The sequence below is a fragment of the Cavia porcellus genome, unplaced genomic scaffold (genome assembly GCF_034190915.1).
Source record: "Cavia porcellus strain 051 isolate PalLab524CR breed Dunkin Hartley unplaced genomic scaffold, mCavPor4.1 scaffold_8, whole genome shotgun sequence".
Lineage (NCBI taxonomy): Eukaryota > Metazoa > Chordata > Mammalia > Rodentia > Caviidae > Cavia > Cavia porcellus.
This window is the reverse complement of record NW_026947491.1, coordinates 84,131,276-84,149,466: the sequence shown is the minus strand read 5'-3', so window position 1 is coordinate 84,149,466 and position 18,191 is coordinate 84,131,276. Positions and strand designations below refer to the sequence as shown.

The 18,191-nt window shown below is 51.0% G+C and overlaps 1 protein-coding gene across 3 annotated transcripts in view; it reads right to left on the bottom strand.

The window, feature by feature from the left end:
• Nucleotides 1-18,191, bottom strand: part of Plxnc1 (plexin C1) — a 140,441-nt gene that overhangs the window by 20,149 nt on the left and 102,101 nt on the right. For all 3 annotated transcript variants that reach the window (XM_003476281.5, XM_063255304.1, XM_063255305.1), the window contains exons 21-23: nucleotides 17,330-17,476; nucleotides 4,071-4,248; nucleotides 1,691-1,794 (exon numbers count right to left, since the gene is read on the bottom strand). In XM_003476281.5, coding sequence (XP_003476329.1) covers nucleotides 1,691-1,794; nucleotides 4,071-4,248; nucleotides 17,330-17,476 — 429 coding nt within the window. The remainder of the gene's footprint in view (nucleotides 1-1,690; nucleotides 1,795-4,070; nucleotides 4,249-17,329; nucleotides 17,477-18,191) is intronic.

Sequence of the window (18,191 nt, the reverse complement as noted above, 5' to 3'; positions counted from 1 at the left end):
AGACACAGGGAGAGGAGGAGTCTCGTGGGTGGTACCCTGAAATTCACAGGATGCCACTGTCAGCCCCTGGGGACACTTCCACTCCCACCCCTTCCGGTCCTCAGAGCAGCCCCCCCCCCCCATCTTCTTGGGCCCAGGAAGACACACAGCCACTTCACAGGATGGTGCTGGGCTGCAGAAGCGCAGGGCCGGGCAGCGAAAGGGCAGCTTTCTGCAAGGTCTCCCCCAGCAAAACCCCAGGTCAGCCCCCAGGGCACTGGGATTCCCCAGGGGTCTCAGATCGACCAGGCCAAAGAGCCCCGGATGGGGTGCTCTCCACTCTTGGCCGCTGTCGTCCAGAAAGCTCAACTCAAAAAAAGTCTCAGCTTCTTCTGGCTGAGGGCAGGGCCCAAAGTCCCACCTGACACAGAGCCATCTCCAGGGGCTCCTCCTCTGTCTTCTCCATCTCTGGAAAAGCACCGGCCACTCCCTCCCTCCCCCGAGACTCAGTCCATCCATGCCCCACATCTCAGCACCCGCCTGCTCTCAAGGGCATCGGTCCTCACCCGAGCCTCCGCAGCTCCCCAGGAAGCCTGCGCAGACAGCCAGCCGCCTCCTTCCAGGCTGAAGCCTGCTCCAGCCACGCCTCACGCTCACGCTGTCTGCTTTCCCCTGCTCAGGGCCTCTAATGGCTTCTTACTCTTCTTGGGGCCTGGTGCAAACCCCTGGAAGCTGGACGGGTCGGAGGGACCTGCATTTGCTCTTCTCATCCCCCTCCCTGGCTTGTCTGCCCTTCTTCTGTAAGAAGCGCTGCTGGGTAAGCCAGGCCCAGAGCCTCCGTGTACCTATCTGTAAAGTGGAGTTCCCAATTTACAGGGCCACCATAGGGCAGAATGAGCCAGAACAAAACAAAATTTGCAAGGCTGCGCCTGGCCTGGAAGGAGAAGCCCTGAGCTCCACTGGCTTGCGATGCTGCCCAGGCCCAATCCTCCAGTTCAGGTGACTCTGGAAGTCACCCACCAAGCCTGTGCCTCCCTTCTCTGCTGGATGCCCTGGCGACCTGTCCCAGCCTGGCTGATTTCTCCTTGCTCCTTAGCACGTGGGGTCCATCAGCAGGTGCTCCTGCTACGGTGGGCACCTGCGCGCTGCTCCATGACCACACAGCCCCAGCTCCCTGCACAGCCTCAGCGAAGATCTGATTCCACTGCGGCCTCGGCAGCCACAGGCTTCTCTTGGCACTTGGTGTTGCCGAGCAGTCACGGCCCCGTTCACTGACCTCAGCATTCACCCAGCGTGTGGGTTAAGAGGCTACAGAAAGTGTTGCTGAACACCGCAAACAGGAAATTAAACCCTTCTGCAGACAGGAGGGCCCTGCACAAAAGGCTGCGAGGTCTGTGGAGAGCACCGCAAGGGAGGCCAGGCCCTGCACTCTCACGGCTCCCGGGCCCATGGCTGTGTGACCCTCCTGCTCGGCTTTCCTAGAAACACTACGCAAAGCCAGAGCATCTCACTGAGGGGAAGCCTGCAGCCTCCACCAGGAGAGAGCCGGCAGGCAGCAGGAAAATGGAAGGAGCAGCCCAGAGAATTCTGCCCCAGACACACGCAGTTGGCAAGCTCTTCCCCACAGTGGCTGGGAGTCCTGGCTGCTTTAGGAGAGAATTTCCCTGGTCCTGGAGACCTTCTGGCTGCTGAGGCCACGCCTGGCTCTTACCTCGTAGTGCCCGATGGTATTTAGCTTGGTGATTCCATCTTCAAGAATCACAGAGGAGCCATCAATATCCAGAAGTTCTTTTTGTCGTGTGCCCACTTGAAGCTCTGGGAAATAAAAGTGGAGAGGGGAGGACATCTTTTTCACTTTGAAATTGCAATTTTTTTTCTTTTCTTTCTCTTTTTTGAGGCAGGGTCTCGCCATCTAGCTGAGGCTCGCCTCCAACTCACTATGTTACTCAAGCTGGCCTCAGATTCTCCATCTTCCTGCCTCAGCCTCCTGAGTGCTGGGATTACAGGTGTGTGCCACCATGCCCAGCTCAGCAAAAAAGTTTCAACACTATGTGTTATTCTCAGAAATAATTTTTTTTAATTTTTACTTTTCACGAATAATATTTTTATAGATAAATGAAACTCAGATAAAAAGGCAGAGCTTTGTTAGAAAATAGGGAGCAGTATCAGCCAGACTGGGAACCTACGTTTTGTTTGGGGTTTTGTGTTTAAAGCCCTGGCATTTCAGACTGCTCTTCCTTGGCTCTTTTAAGCTGGCTAAGCCTGGAAGTGAAGTCATTTAAGATAAAATCATGCATCCTCTGAGGGACTGAATGCTTTAAAAGGAAAGGTCCCCACATTCGTACTTGGGTTCACCAACAGAGGTGCGATGGGAGCGGCCTTGGGGGTGCTGCTCACACTCTGGGGCGCAGGTGTGAGCTCCCTGAACTCACAGCTGGTTTGTGCCCTGGCGCAGAATGTGGCCGCAGTTTTGCTCATTTTCTTCTTTTCTCGAACCTTCTGTGTTTTACGAGTTCCTGTGCTCACCTTAGCCCAACTGTATGTGTAAAGACCATGAGATTGTGCAAACAGTTTTGGACTTCTGATTTCTTTTTAGAAATCAGGTCACACCTACCCTGTGTCCTGCAAGGCGACACTTGGCTGAAGCTAAGGGGCAGCCTCGTTAACAGCAAGGCTTTTTCCACTGAAGCCAGCCCCTACTGTTTCCTGCTGTCCCGGGTGGTGACACTGTTTATGTCCCTTCTGCACCCCCCCTTCTGCTCCTGAGTTTATGAGCCTTTGCTATGAGGCATGAACACAACTGCTTCCGGGGTTAGAGTTCAGTACCCACATGGCTGGTTTCTGAGGCTTTGCCTCAGTCTCCCCAGCCCGGCCTTGCACACAGCTGATAGGTCCGGGCCACCGCTGTTCTGCGCTTGCCTTCCTACTTTGGGAGGTGAGGACCCTGGAAGGGTACAAAGCACGGGGACATGGCCGTGGACTCCTGGGTGGCAGCACAGAGCCTGCCGGGCGGCCTTCCCTCCCTGCGGTTTTGGGTTGGGTGTGCTCACGTCCTCTGTGGTCAGAGCCACACTTTTGCGAGGCATGTTCAAAGCAAGGAAGTTGAAGGTAAGGGTGAAGTCCCGGCTTCCTAGTGGAGGTTGCCTGTGGCCCTGGCCTACCAGATGAGTCCTCAAGCTGCCTGTCAGCCCACCCAGTGGAGCAAACAGAAACAGGGCAGGAGGGGGCCTCCACTGTCTGCGAGGTGGGTCATGCAGAGCCTGCACACTTGCGCGGTCTTGCTCGAATTTCCTGGGTCCTGCTCGAGGCTCTTCTCAACGGCCTTCTCAGGGGGCTCGATTGCAGGGGCGGATTTTAATTTGCCGCTTAGTGGAGGCTGACAACTGTACAGAGGGGGGATGAACCCCGTTCCACTGCCTGTCACTGCCGTGACATTACTCTTTTTTGCTGCCCCATTATCTGCTATAAAACCACACGCAGTCTCCTGGGAGCTGCGCAGAACTCAGCTTTCAAATGGGGACGGACATCTGTGTGGGGCAGAGCCTGGTCACGTACATGCTGTCCTTTGAGGGGTACCAACAGAGCCGACGGTGAATCCCTGGCAGATGCTGCTTCACGTTCAGGGAGGACAGAAAAGGCGCTTACTGCGGGTTGTGATTAGCACAGAGGAAGATGACCTTTGCAGCGCGCTGGAGTGAACACTGGCTGAGCTGCCCACTAATGACACGCTCAGTATCACAACAAACAAATCAGACGCCAGCGTGAAAGGCGGGCAACACAGGCAGAGGGTACAGGGCTTCCACCTCTCTGCCCTTCCTGATGCAAGGTGATTCCATTCGGTCTCAGAGCCAGTGAGCTCATGAATCTGATTTACAAACATATTTTTAAAAAGGCATCTTTGAAGGGTAATCCCTCCTAAGAAGGATCAAAATGCTCATGAGAGAGCAAAGCAGCCTTCCGGCCCCTACATGTGGCCTCCGGGAGCAGCCCGGGCCATGGGAGAATCACCAAACAGAAGCCGATGGGCAGGGGGAGACGGCAGGGACAGGGTTATCAGAGAGAGGGACAGGGTCGCTACTGCGCCACCTTACCGAGACCGATCTCGTTGAGCTGAAGTCCGTACGGAGAGCCATTTTTGCTTAAGAAGGCTTGGAAAATCTTTTCTTTGGCTTGGCCTATGGTATCACAGTCAAGAACATTTACTGAAATATTCCGGCAGACATCTGCACTCTCATTTTCTGGGATTTTTTCAAAAACGACATTTAATGCCTGTAAGAACATAAACAGGTTTTCAAGACTATTAGATAAGTGCGATCTGAAAGGCATTCATAAAACAACCACGGAACCTTGGCGAGTCCTACTAATACCCATGACAGCACATTAGCAAATACTGTATCGCAGGGCACTCCTTTAATCTTTTCTCCATAATCCATTCTTCTCAGGGATAATGGGAGGGAAAACACAAAGTTAAAACTCTCATTACAGAGCAAGTATTGAATAAATATATCTGAAGGAGAAATGTATATATATATACACACATAAATATTCTAAAAACGGTGATTTCTAATTTCATCCTCCCAAAAAAAGAATTGGAAAGGATCCATGGTAAATGAGGGCAGACTGGCGATTATCTTTTTTTTTCTTTTTTATTAACAGAACCACAGAGTCCCAGAAGTTAAATTCCAGATGACAGGAAAGGTTAGGAGGTCTCCATATCGATCACACCGAAGAGGTCATGTTTTAATAGGCAGCATTAATTATGGTAACATTCCTTTCCCCCTCTGCTTTCAACATCTTCTGTCAGATGTTTCTGAGCCCTCATTAAAACCCGGAGCTCCCACCCTGCACTGTTACTCTTGCGTTAATTACATCTCAGTGCCATTCCTTACTTCCCGTTGGTCAACGTTCTGTGCTACAGAGACTCACCATCAGACTAAGGTGGAGGGAAGCCTCCCTTAGTGTGTGTGTGTGGGAAAACACAGAACCAGGGGTGTTTCACAGTCAGTCCACAAGCAAGTCCAGGCTTACTTCATCTAAGAAATACATACACAGAGATCTCCAACACCAAATGTTACCACCCACAGGTCCCGCGGGAGGGTTGGTGGTGATCGGGGAACAGCGATGGGTTCTCTGCAGACAGGATAACAGTTCAGAGTTTTTGCACCCTGGAAACCAGCAAGGCTGAGGGGAAGACCCAGGTACGGTGTGAAATACACAGTTACAGAACATGTTTGAGCCTGGCTTAATGAAGGAGTGTAAAATGATCAAGGAATAGGAATACTGAGAAATCACACAGATGGGGAAGGGGTTTCCTCAGGGCTGTCTCGGTTGTAAAATGTGATAATGGCTGTAGTTGCTTCTGTGTTTGTTTTTGAGGCATGGTCTCCCTGTATAGTTCAGGCTGGCCTTGAGCTCACTGTGTAGCACAGCCTGGCCTCGATCTTGTGGTGATCCTCTTGCCTGGCATCCCAGGTGGGTGCCACCATACCCAGCCTGCACCAGCCTTCTGTCACTGCTATGGAGACCAAGTGAAATAATGTGCTCAAGAGCTGCTGGCAAGCGCTCCTAGCTGGTCACTGAGAAGATGGTGGCTTCCCCAGCCCCCACTGACCAGCCAGTGACTCAGTTTCTTACAAAGCAACTGCCACTGCCTCCTGAAGGTCCTGTGGCTGTGTCCTGAATTAACCATCTCCGGCTGGTAGATCTGGGAACACAGGACTTCCAGATCCCTGACACCGACTTGGTGCCTTTGAATGCTGGGTGGGTTCTTGAGGCCACAGCTTTGCTGGTAGCTGTACCCCACAACCTTCTTCTTAGTCCCTCTGTGCCTCATATGGGAACAGGGTCACTGCAGCTCTCCAAGGCCCCTTTACAAGAGCACAAATCCCGCTCCCAAGGCCTCTGCCCTCCTGCCTGCCGACTCCCAAAGCACCCCACCTCCAAGTCCCACCACTTGGGGATTTGTGTTCTGATCACAGCAGGGTTAAAGAAGGCCAGACAGCCTGTCCTCACTGAGCCTGGGGTCCTCTCCCGAGCTCCCTGCAGCCGGACAAGATTCTCAGTGCTGCATGGTTAATTCTGCGTGTCATCATAAGAGCTCGGTGATAGTGACTTCCCAGAGGGAAGGCGCCATCTGTGGGAATGCAGGCCCGTCTGATTCAGAGTCTCTCAGCGCCTAACCCTAGACTTCCCAGCCTCCGAGACCACAGAAAATACTTTTCTGCTGCTTATAAACCACCCAAGTTTGTTAGAGCCGCATGAAGAGTTTTCAGTCCCTTCCATCCCGTTTATAGCTGTGCACGAGATGGCTTGGGGGGAGGGGGAAGCTCCCGTAGGACCAAGATTCCGAATGGGGGGTGCTCTGAGCTCCAGGACCTACAGGTGATCTCAGTCTGGCCCCCAAGTCTGTGTCCTGGAATATAGTCGCCCCCCACTGGCTCTCAGAGGACATGTGTGTCGAGCCAGCCACTGGCAGCAGGGTTCAAATGCCCCTCTGCTTACAGCAAATCCAAAGCCTGCAGGGCAGGAGCAGGCTGGTGCCTGCCTATTGGAGAAGGATTACGGAGGTGAAGCTTCTTGCCAGAGTCCTTTAGTGACATTTATGGGGAGCCTGGGACTGGAAACTGCCACAGGTGTTTCGAGATGTCCCCCATGCCCACTCTGCCACGCTTTGCTCTCGGTTTAAGTATGCACCCCACCCCGGAGCTCCAGTGCATCCCCGAGACACATTTCTCTGAATCCTCCCAGCACCTTGGCAAAGGAAGCTGAATTATTATTAACATTGGCATTTCAGAGGAGGAAACTGAGGCACGGAGAGGTTAAGTCGCTTACGCTAGGACCCAGTAAGTGGCTGAGTCAGGAGCCCAAGTTGGAGTTGCCTGACTGCAAAGTGGGTGCTGCAACCCACCGGGCTGTGCTGTGCTCCTCCTGTCACTCGCTCCTCTCCTGGAGCACTTTGCTCCCGCCCTTCTGCAGCCAGGAGCCCCCTGGCCTCTGGTGGTCCTGTCCTGGACTGGGCTGTAGTGGATTGGTAACTGGTGGTTGACGGAAACACCAGCTGAACTGAATCAGCGTGGCGCTGGGCATGGATGCCCCCCTGGATGGTTGCCAGCATAACAAGGAGACCTGGAGAGGAACAGCAGCACTGAGGGTTCTCCTAAGTGTTGTTCAGAGCCGTCGGTTCTCCTGGAGGAGCTTGTCATGCTGGCTCCCCTGATACGAACTCGCTGTCATTATTGGAGGAGCTTGGGACCTTGTTGCTGAGAGTGGCTGCGGTTCACTTTGGGAGAGCTCTGGTCCTTACTTTGAGCATCGCTTCCTGGCTCCAGAGGTGAAGATGTCTGCTGTTTGGTCTCCAGGAGAAGTTTGTCACCTGGCTGCCTCACAGGAACTCCGCTGCTCTCATCGCAGAGCTTCGGTCTTCGCCTTTGGCTTAGACGACGTCTCCTGGCTTCCATTGCAGACTCTTCGGCTTCTGCCTTGGATCCTTCAGCCTTCCGGTGTAGATTCCTCAACGCTTTGTCACAGACCCATCAGCTGCCTGTGGGGACCTGCACAGGACGCTGCAGTGCACTCCAGACCTTGGCTTGAATCCTTCAGGCTCTGGAGTGCAGACGTCGTCTCTCTGCACGCTTCCTCATCCGACCCTGTGGCTGCCATTGCAAGCCCATCTTGTAATTTCTTATGCATTTGCATATCTTGTGTTATATCTGTTTCTCTAGCAAACCCTGACTGACACATAGGCTAAAGGCAGAGCTGTCAGGGGGAGCCCCACACCTGGGGACCTCAGCCAATGACAGGGCAGTGGGTAATGCTTGTTACGCTTGTCATGCGCCTCAGCCCCCTTCGGGGGCACTGTGGCTGCGGTCAGGGCTTTTACATGGGGGTTGGGGGCTTCTAAGAGACAAGACTGGAAAGCACCTTCTAACCAGAGCCCAGCACCTCAGCTGCTATAATAGTTTTACAAATATTTGTGAAATAACATCACGCAACCACCTAAAAGGCCCTGTCGTCTTTAACAAAACACCTCTTTGCAGGCAATAGACGCTCCTAAAAACATAATCAAAAGGGGAAAAAAGTCTTAACTGGATGTAAAGTAATGTAAATCTGCCACTGTCTCTCTCCGCAGCTAGATGGGTGGGAAAGAGTAAAACTGCATTTTCTGGAGTCCACAGGGAATTCTGAGAGTAAATTCAGACACAAATTGATTTGCAATCACTTTTTATGCTGCTAACACTTAGCCCTTGAAGAACGGTTTCCTGAGGTGGGAGTGGGGGCCCTCAGGTCTGCCTGCCTCCTAACGCCCCCCGCAGACCCCCCTACCTACCTCCCACCTGTGACGCAGCAGCTGTCCGTGTCACCTCAGAGCAAGGGGCAGCGTGGCTGCCTTCATCCCCGTGCCCCTTGGATGCCCACGGTGCTGGTCTCCTCCATGCCCTCCCTGGGCTCAGGTCTCACACAGCTCACCATTGGGCATACCCGTGTCACTGCAGGGATGTGCCCAGAGTCCCCAGGGCGCAGACCAAGCCAATGGCAATGCCCCTCCAGAGAAGGCCAAGTCACCTGCCTTCTCTGGGCCTGTTCCTGTCCAAAGGGAGCAAGAGAGGAGCTAACAATGCTAACAATGACAGCAAACCAAGGAGCCCTTGTGTTTGCACCAAGCATTGTGTCACGTGGTGCACCCTTAGGTACAGAGTCATCTCAAGTACGGCCCATGAGGTGGGGTTCCCTACAATTCTCACTTTACAGGTGGGAGACGGAGGCACAGAGAGGTGAGATACCTGGCCCAAGGTTTCCCAGGACCAGGCCAGGCCCCCAGCTCCGTGTTCTTAAGACCACCAAGAGTCCACCTGCCAGACTAGGAGGACGTTTGGTGAACAGCAGTGTGGTCCAAACCCACAGGGCAGTGTTTCACTTTCAGTACCCACAAAAGGCCACGGGCCCTGCACTGCGTGCTGGTCTTTGGCCCAGGATGGTCCCCTCTGTTGAGGAACTGCTCTAGATCACCCTACTGGGGCCCGACAGTGTCAGCCAAGCTAACAAACAGTCATCCTCCTCCTCTGCCGACAGGGGCCAGGCATCAGCAGTGGGACCAGCTGAGGCTGTAACACTGGTGGTCACCCCTTCTCCTCTTTTACCAGAGCTCCTCATGAGACACAGGAAAGGTTTTCTACCGTAGCTAAGGGGAGAGTTGTGTCTGGGGCTGTGGCAGCCATGTTGTAAGTAGGAGGCAAGGCCAAGAGGAGCACAGAGACAGTAAAACAGAGCTCTGACAGGGCTAAGCGTATGGAGCAGCCTGGGGGCTGCGGACCTCCACACCCCACTCTTCCAGGGCCCGTTACTCCCATTCTCTCTCTTACAGCAGAATGTACCAACCAATGGCACTCACTCTGCAAGATGACGAGGTGGATGAATTAATTTGTGGACGCTCATTCACTCTGCACCAGTTAAATGCAGGCTTCATAGATGACACCAAGCAGGGCCTGGCTCTAATCCTGCTGGGGAGTACTGGCAGACTGGACTCCGAGACCAGATGAAAGGGAATAGGTAGATGTGGGTCAGCTCTAGCTTGGGGGTCACGCACAGGGAGGAAACTCAGAGCTGGGGGTACCGGGCCGGGATGGAACACACTAGAGAGGCTTTGACACAGGACTCTGGGCTCCCGCCCAGCTGGTGCGCAGCAACTGGTCAACCTAGCTGGCTGGTCAGGAAGCCTGGAGAAAGAGCCCCATTCCCTATGGGCAGGAGGGAGGTGGGGGACCCAGGCCCCAGTTCCCTTCCCCAACTACTGGCCTGAAGCCCCTGTGATTTGTGGGGTAGAGCGATGTGGGCTGCACAGCTCTGGGTTTTTAATAAAAAAGCCAGCAATACTGAGCACTTATCACACACCAGGAATGAATTTGCTAATTCTCACCAGTCTATGGCGGGGTACTATTATTAGCCTCATTTAACAGATGGAGATGCTGTGACAGAGGGTTTAGAAGTCTGCCCAAGATCACGGGGCTGCTGGAAAGGTCACCACTAGGATATATCGGGACACTTAAAAGGATGTAAAGGTCAACCTTCCCAAGGACAACACAGAGGTCCCAGACTGCGCTGTCACAGAGACAGGTGGGGCGCAAACAACCGGACAGTGGGGCTCGACCTCCTGTCCTGGCCCGGCCCTAAGCCTTGCAGGAACCCCAAGTCTGAATGGCCCAAGGTTCAGGTACCTCCCAGGATGCATTTGCTGTGCTCCGTTCATAACCCTGGCCCTGCCTCTGCCGCTGTGCGGGGCGCATGACCATGCTCCAGCCAGTGACACGGGCAGCTGTGTTATGCAGCAGCCCCTGGGAAACTTCCTTAAAAGATAGCTGGTGACCATCTGTGCCCTTTCTGTAGCCCCTTGTAGGTCCTGAAGCAGGAAATGGAAAGAAGTGGGGGAGAGAGCTCCTTAGGTCATGAGGTGGCCTGGGGACAACAGAAGAGCCCGGGCCTGTGGCTGTTCCAGAGCAGAAGCCCCCCAGCTTGGGCTCTGCTCCAGAACCCCATCTGGGACACAAACAGCCTATGTGGCTTGGGTGTCTGTCCCAGGAAACCGAGCTGTGACCCAGGAACTCAGGCCATTACTAGGGGGGTGCAGAGGGCAAAGCTACTGGAAAACCACCGGCCCAGACTGGAGGGGCCTGGTCCTTCTCAGCCGGTCCCAGACCAGCCCTCTTGCCGCCTTCCCAGAGCAGCCTCTCTGGGGTAGCTGTTAAGGGTTATCAGTCATCTCTGCCCACAGCTGTCCATTATCTGACACTAAAGAGTCACTGTGTTACACTGAACAATCACATAAACACACAGGTGTTCAAGAAATGTTTTCAGCCAGGTGTGATGGCACACACCTGTAACCCCAGCACTGGAGAGGCTGAGGCAGGAGGATCACGGTGAAGGCTGACCTGAGCTCCAAAGTGAGTTTGAGGCAAGACACTGTCTTAGAAGAAACAAAGATAGAAAAAGAAAGAAAGAAAGAAAGAAAGAAAGAAAGAAAGAAAGAAAGAAAAAAAGAAAAAAAGAAAGAAAACTCAAAGATGATGCATCAGCCAACCAACCCTACTCCATGTCACCCATCATCAATAATCAACCAAAGCCAACGCAGAAGGGACACTTTCTGCTTAGTGGACCTTACAGGTGACAAGAAAAACAGCTCTGTCAAGAAAATCTGCGATGAAGAATGAGCACTTCCTCTGCAGCAGGCAAGGCATGGATGTGATGTTCAAGGGTGGGTTCATCACTCACCGTTCACAGGCGAGGAACAGGTTGCCAGAGGCTGGGAGACGTGTCCAGGGTCACACCGCTAACCACTGGCCTCTTCAGCCCTGCTCTGGCCCTGCAGTCACATCCCCCACCCCACCACCATGGCTGTCCCCAGGATCTCTTTGCAAGATGTGACAACTTCTGGAATTGAGCAGAGCAGGTAAGGCTGGAGGGGTGGGAGGACGACCCAGTTTCCCAGGGGGAGGGTGTCCAGCCTCCTCCTATCTATGTCTTGGCTCAGAATGGCAGGAGGTGGCTACCTCCTAGCTGGAGCACCTTAGGACACCTAGAAAGTTTCTGCAGAAGAATTTATTACTGACCTTGTCACAAAAGGCCTTAGAGCAATAATTGCTTTCATTAAATACAACCTATCAAATATATTTCTAATTTCATTTTGGGGCCAAACAAAGTCAAGGGGAAAGGCTGGCTCTTACACCAAACTTAGCAAAGCTTCCAAGTGTTTTCAAGCTGGACTCATTGGCCTGGGAGTTCTCCCTGTCACTCCAGAACTCTGCCTCCCTTCCCTTCGTTCCTGCTTCAGTGACCCCTAACCCAACATGGGCAGCCCCCAAACTTCCCAGATCGGATCGAGAGATTCTGCTCTTCTCACAGCACAGTGCGGGAAGGGGAGCCTTTTCCATCATGGAAACCAAAGCTGCTGAGCCAAACCAGAAACTTCACCAGTGTTTCTACACAGCTTGCAGTTGTCTGTCCTAGAAGGAAGGGAGCAGAGCTCACTTCTAAAGTAGGTCAAAAAAGAGTTGATTTCAATATTTTCAGTGGTTTTGTGTGTTTGTTTGTTTTTGCAAAGAGCCCCAGGAGTTCCAGATCTGCGGAGAGCGATGAAGCCTTTCCACTACTGTGTCCAGACAGAAAAGAAAGAGGCCACGTCTTTTTGGGTTGGTGAGGGGGAGGATGCCAGTTCTTTTTCTCTATTACATCAAGCCCTAGTTTCAAGAAGGGCTGGCAAACTTTCTGGAAAGGGCCAGACAGTGCATATGGAAGGCTCAGGTATTCTCTGTCACCAGTATTTACTCTGCCAAGGTGGCAGGAAAGCAGCCATAAGTAACCAGGAAATGAATGTGGTTGGCTGCGTTCCAATAAAACTTTATTTATAAAAATAGTCAGGGGGGCCACAATTGGCCCATATAGAGTTTGCTGATCTCTGCCGTAGATAACAGTACTTCTAGGTAGAAGGTTCTTGGACAACAGCAAGAAGACAAATCAAGAAAATGGTTTTTATCTTTGCCATGATTTGCAATGAAAATTACCATTCTCTGAAAAGTATAAACAGGGATTCTAACAATGAAATAAGAGAATCACATTTGAGCCATAGAGAAGCAAATTAAATACTTTTGTACTCTGATGACTAAATTATTTTCTAATTCCAAGATTACAGACGTGAAAAGAAAGAACATGAAGGGGAAAGCCATTTAAAGCACTCATTTAAAGCTAATTTTTCATTTTCCACAGCTTGCCATCAACTTAGGGAATGACTTACCTAACGTGATTATAAAAAATGGTTTCTCTTTGATCAGGAAGCTCCGAACACTACCCATGAAGTTAGTAATGGTTTCGGTATTATTGCAAGTCATAATGGAAATGATTTGCACTATGATAGAAAGAAAAAAAAAAAAAGCTCAAGAATTGTTAATTAACTCCACTGTTTCTCCACAAATGCTTGGAGTATTAAAAACAAGACCGCCAAAGTACGAACATCAGGGTTTAATGAACAATGCGATGTAATTGAAGTAACAGAGAATGACTTAATCGGGACAGTGGGTTGTTTAATTATGAGGATAATGGGTCTTCTGCAAGGACCAACTAAATGCATCACAGGACTTGGGGACACTGGGAAGAGGTAAGCAGAGGTGGGCAGAGGTGAGGCGCACACCACCGAGAAGCAACTGGATGAGAAACTCTTCCGAGGGATGGCTGGCCAGCGCCGTGTTATATATGAAATATTTTATTAAACATGATTGTCCCCAAATGGCAACCGCTGGGGAAAAGGCCAGCCTGGTGGGGGCTGGCATAAAACCTTCAATAAATCATAACGGACGCATTACACTTTCTGCAGGCAGGTCCCTGTGCCTTCTCGAGAATTTCTAATAATCTTAAAGACTTTCTCACAGATATGAGAATGAGTGCAATAATGTGTTTGTCGGAACACTGTTTCCCAGGGTGCCAAGATACTATCTCTCCAGTACAGCAGATTGGCAAGCTCATTTCCTGGGTTTAAGAGTTCAAAAAGGCATTTCTCGCTTAACTTTGATTACGAGTCAAAGTCCTCTTGCTAATTCAGCACGTCTGCTACGAGTTATTGGTTTTTCTCATCTCCTCTTGAACATGTTCTTCCTCTCATGGGCCCCCCTTTTTGGAGCTGAGCTTCTCAGGCCTTCCTCAGCTCCTCCAAACCTTCCTCTGCCCCGAAACCCTGCTCTGGACACAGGGTCCAGGCGGGAGACAGCCTGGTGTGCACCATCACCCCGTCTAGCCTGGGAAAAACAGCAGTGAACAGCTCAGTCCTTGCCTGGCTGTCAAATCGGAATCCTCGGGTTCTGAAGGAATCTAGGGTTCTGGGGGTAGACACGGCCTCCTGTGAGGGAGGCTAATACTAGGGTGCTCAGCTTTGCTGAATACCACCAGCCTGGGGAGCTGAGTGACCGGCCGCTTCCAAGCAGAAGACGAGGGGTCTCATCAGACTTTGCTTAGATTGAGATGCAAGGAACAAAGCCTGACTTCCAGGGCCCATTTGTTAGTTTAGTGATTTCAAGCTGCAGAAACTGGCAGTGTGTCTTTCTGTTCTGAAGGACAGCCCCCCACACACCCCAGGAGCACAGGTCCTAATCTTACAGGTGTGACCCTAACTTTCAGGTTGTTACTTGAGCTGTTATAGCCCAACAGGAGTCGGGGGCCTTTTCTCCAAAGTGTCCCTGCCACCAGGGACCAGGGTCTGTCATTTCAAGTTGCTCCTGTGGCTGCTCTAGATTTTTTTCTGACTTTCTTTTCCTTTAAAGAATTTAGACACACACACACCCCATCAAGTTTGTTCATCATACCTGTGTTTTCAATTACACAAACAACCCCAGGCACATTTAGCAAAGCAAGATTCTAAAACCACTGGGTGTACAGCAGCCTGGGAGGGGGCCAGAGGGAGACGCTTGGGACAGAGAGGGAGGGCAGCGAGGACAGGAGAAAATAAGAAATGCAATGGCTCAGGCTGCAGAACTTGGCCTGAAAGGAAATGAAAAAGCTTAAATTTTTTATATTGACCTCTGCTAACATTTTGTCACACAGGCTTAGACAGGATCTTGTGCCTTCTCTCCAGCTCCTAGTACAGTCGCCCACCGTGAAAGGGAGGCTGCGACAGGTCCAATAAAAAGCATTCAAAATCAGTCTCAAAGGCGAGGGCCCTAGAAACGCGCGGCCCGCCCCTCTGGCAGCCTTGACTTTATCCACCGGCAAATCCGGATTTGCAAAGGAAGACGTGTAGGTTTGATTTTCCATTTCCCTTTTCCCCGGGGGCTATAAAAGGGGAAGAAAAAAATTTCAAGAGTTGACATGAATTTCTTCAACATCAAGTAACATTTTGATGATGAGCTGAGTGCTAACAAATGAGAAACACATGGTCTTAATTGACTGTGAAATAATGTTCCTCAATGAAAGGGAGGAAAAAAGCGCTCAGATGTGAAGCATCAAACAGGACCCAGCCCTCAAAAGTTGCTTCAGGGCATCCGACGTCTTTCCCCAATTCCACTTCCTTCCCTTTCCTTCCTGTCTGGGTTCAATGTTTTCATGAAACTGAAAGGCTGCTGGATTTCCCTGACCTACATTCATCTGCAAACACTTCTCACCGGGGACTGGGTTAGTCTGTTTTCTGTTGTTATAACAAAATACCAGCCTCACCTGAGGATGTGTGATTTATGAAGGGAAAGTGCCTGATGTAGCTCTAGGTCTGGGGGCCCAAGAGCACGGCACTGGCAGCTCCTGGCTTGGGTGAGGGCCACACAGGAGGACACGGGAAGCCCCTGTTTATGAAACCTGCTTCCTCGGAAGGGCCACATATCAATCCCTGTGAAAGGGCAGAGCCTGTGACCTGATTAACTCTTCAAGGCCCCACCCATAATTCTAATACAACAGCAATTCAGTGTCACCACAAATTTAGTGGCCACGAACTATATCCGCAGCCACGTCACGGAGGTTCAGAGCTTCTGAAATGCCTCAAAGTAAAAACCCAGACATCTAGGTAAGGACCAAGTGCCTGGGTTTGCAGACAAAGCAAAGATTGGGGCGGTGGGAGGGGGGTGGCGCTAACTTCAACCCTGAATGTAAAACTAGCTTTTGCTCTCCAAGACAACCAGCAGAGTTCTCTGAGCTGGATGTGCATCAGAATTATCTGAAAAGATTAATAAATGCTTCAGTGGCTGGGCTCTGTCCCTAGAGATCTGATTGCATCAGCCCCAGGGGAAGGCCCCCAGCACTGGTACATCTACTCATGGGTGCATTTTTAACTAATGTGCCATGAATAAACTTTACATGGTACTCATGTGCCAGGTGAGGGTCTAAGTGCTTTATATAATATCAAGTCTTTTAATCCTCACCATACCCTGTGAGATGGGCAGGTTCGATAATCGTCAGCTTCATTTTAAACATGAGGAGACCGAGGCACAGAAAGGTTCAGAGACTTGCCTGGTGTCACACAGCTTGCCAGTGGCAGAGGTGGGATTCAAGCCCCACCCCGATCCATAGCTTGGGCTTTAAACTCATGTACCGATGGCCCTCAGCTAGCATCATAGCACAAGGAGCATGTTAAAAATGCACATTTCAGGCCCAGGCTCGCTGAAGCAGAACCTCCATGACGCTACTTAGCAATTGATGTCTAACAACGGGTGAATGCAGCACCTGCCTCTCAGGTGCTGATGGAGAAATGTCTGTCAGCGCAGCTTCGCGCCTCTCAGACAGCGGCACTGTCAGTGGATGATGAGCTACACTGAGAATCTAGAACTGGAAACAGCTCATCTGCGGAGTCTTCTCCCAGCAGATGACACAGCCAGACCACGGGCCACAGCAATGTGGTGCCTTCTCCAATTAGGTAGGGAATTCTTCCAAGATGACGCTGCAAGCCTCTTGTCCAGATCGAAGCCACAGGACTCTCAGCTCCTCGGTGAGCAATACCCAAACCCCATGGTAATTTTCTCCCCGCTCTCCACTAATGAGATGGTAAAGAAGCTCAGAGTCTCCATAAAGCTTAAGATCAAATCAAAACACAGCCACTTCCCACCCAAGTCTATATTAACAGAAAAGCTTAGAAAACTCGTAATTCTGGAGATACAGTACTCTCCATGCAGGGCTCCCTCTGAAATTCCTGACTCTGCCCTAAATTGGTGTCTCTTTATTCAGGGAAGGTAGCAGGTGGGTGGAGTGGGAATGGGTTAAAAGGAAGTTCTCCAATTGTGAAACCCTCCAGAAGCCAGGCAGTCATCTTCCTGTAGTGATTTACAGTGTTCCTCTAAAAATATCTATGAGATCACAGTACATTAAGTGCATGACACTAAACATTTGTAACTAATCCATGAAAATAAAGTAAGGGCGTCTTGTTGCATGGGGAACGCGGTGGAATTTGTCTTGTGTTATCATTCTAAAATAAGACGGCCTCAATTTGGTTGAAATATATCTTCACACATTGTCTTCCCAGAGCAGAGCCATTTGAGAAATTCTGATTGCAATTATAAGTGCTGAATAGGGAGTACTTTGCATTTCCTTTGACGATGCTGAAAGCTATAAGCAATCCTGATATTAAAATCTTTGGAAATTGATGAGTACCTCAGGCATCATTACAATGCTTTCTCCCCCAATCCAAGTAATTAAAACCTATTACGCGAGCGCGTGTTAATATTTTATCAACTATTGCTTTTAATTAACTAAACGTAGGAGGCCTCTGAGTGGACAGCGGAACCGAAGCAGAGGGATGTGGCTTCATGTGAAGTGACCCCCCGCTCTAACCCCACCCAGCTTCTAAGGCCGCATTTTGGGGGAAGAGTCTGGATGGGGTGCTTTATGGCGCACGTACCACAGTGTTGAATTCGGGAACCTGCCACAGCAGCCAGTCCTCGTTCAGGGTGTACAGCGCTTTGCAGGAGATCACGTCCACCGGCCCCTTGTTGATTTTCTGGTTCAGAGTCGTCACCAGCAAGTAGAAAGGCTCTCCGACAGTCTCCTTGGAAAAGATGCCAAAAACAGTCAGCTTCCCCCAGAACCCACTGTACTTTCCAAAGAATTAAGTTTCCATTTATGGCAGCATGACAGGAGACAGGAGGCAGTGTTTTCTAACAGTCAACAAGAAATTCCCAAGGAAAGATTGTAGTTATCGCTCCGCTAGGAACTGGGCGCAAAACCCAACAGGCCAGCCTTCTCTGGGCCGGCTGCGCATGCGCGCACAAATCTGCGGCGCATGCGCGCACACATCCGCAGCACCCCGCCCCGTGCACTATTTCACGCTTGCGCTGCTATGCAGTGGACTGAGGCTCCCCCTGTGGGCTGGTACCCTAAGGACCAGTGAGTGTATGTGGAGAGTTAACCTTTGTTTAAGAGTTTAGTCACTTAAAAACCCCAAATAAATGCCAGTTTTAAAAATGCACATCAGCCTTGGCAACAAGGATGAATGGAAAAACATTTTATCCATTTACTAAAGAAGATGTTTTTTGGTGTCAACAGATTTTTCCTAAGAGAATCGACCTCAGGGTAGTCCAGGCCTGTCCTTCATCTTACACAGACACCTCCTGCCCAGATGCATCTAATCTGGGGCACTGTAGACGGCTCCACACCCTCCGAGGTTCTGCCCAGCATCAGACCCATCGATTCCACATCTCTGCCGTGGGCACTTTTCCTGGACAGGGACCACCTCCTCTGCTGTTGCCGAAGTGCCTCCAATC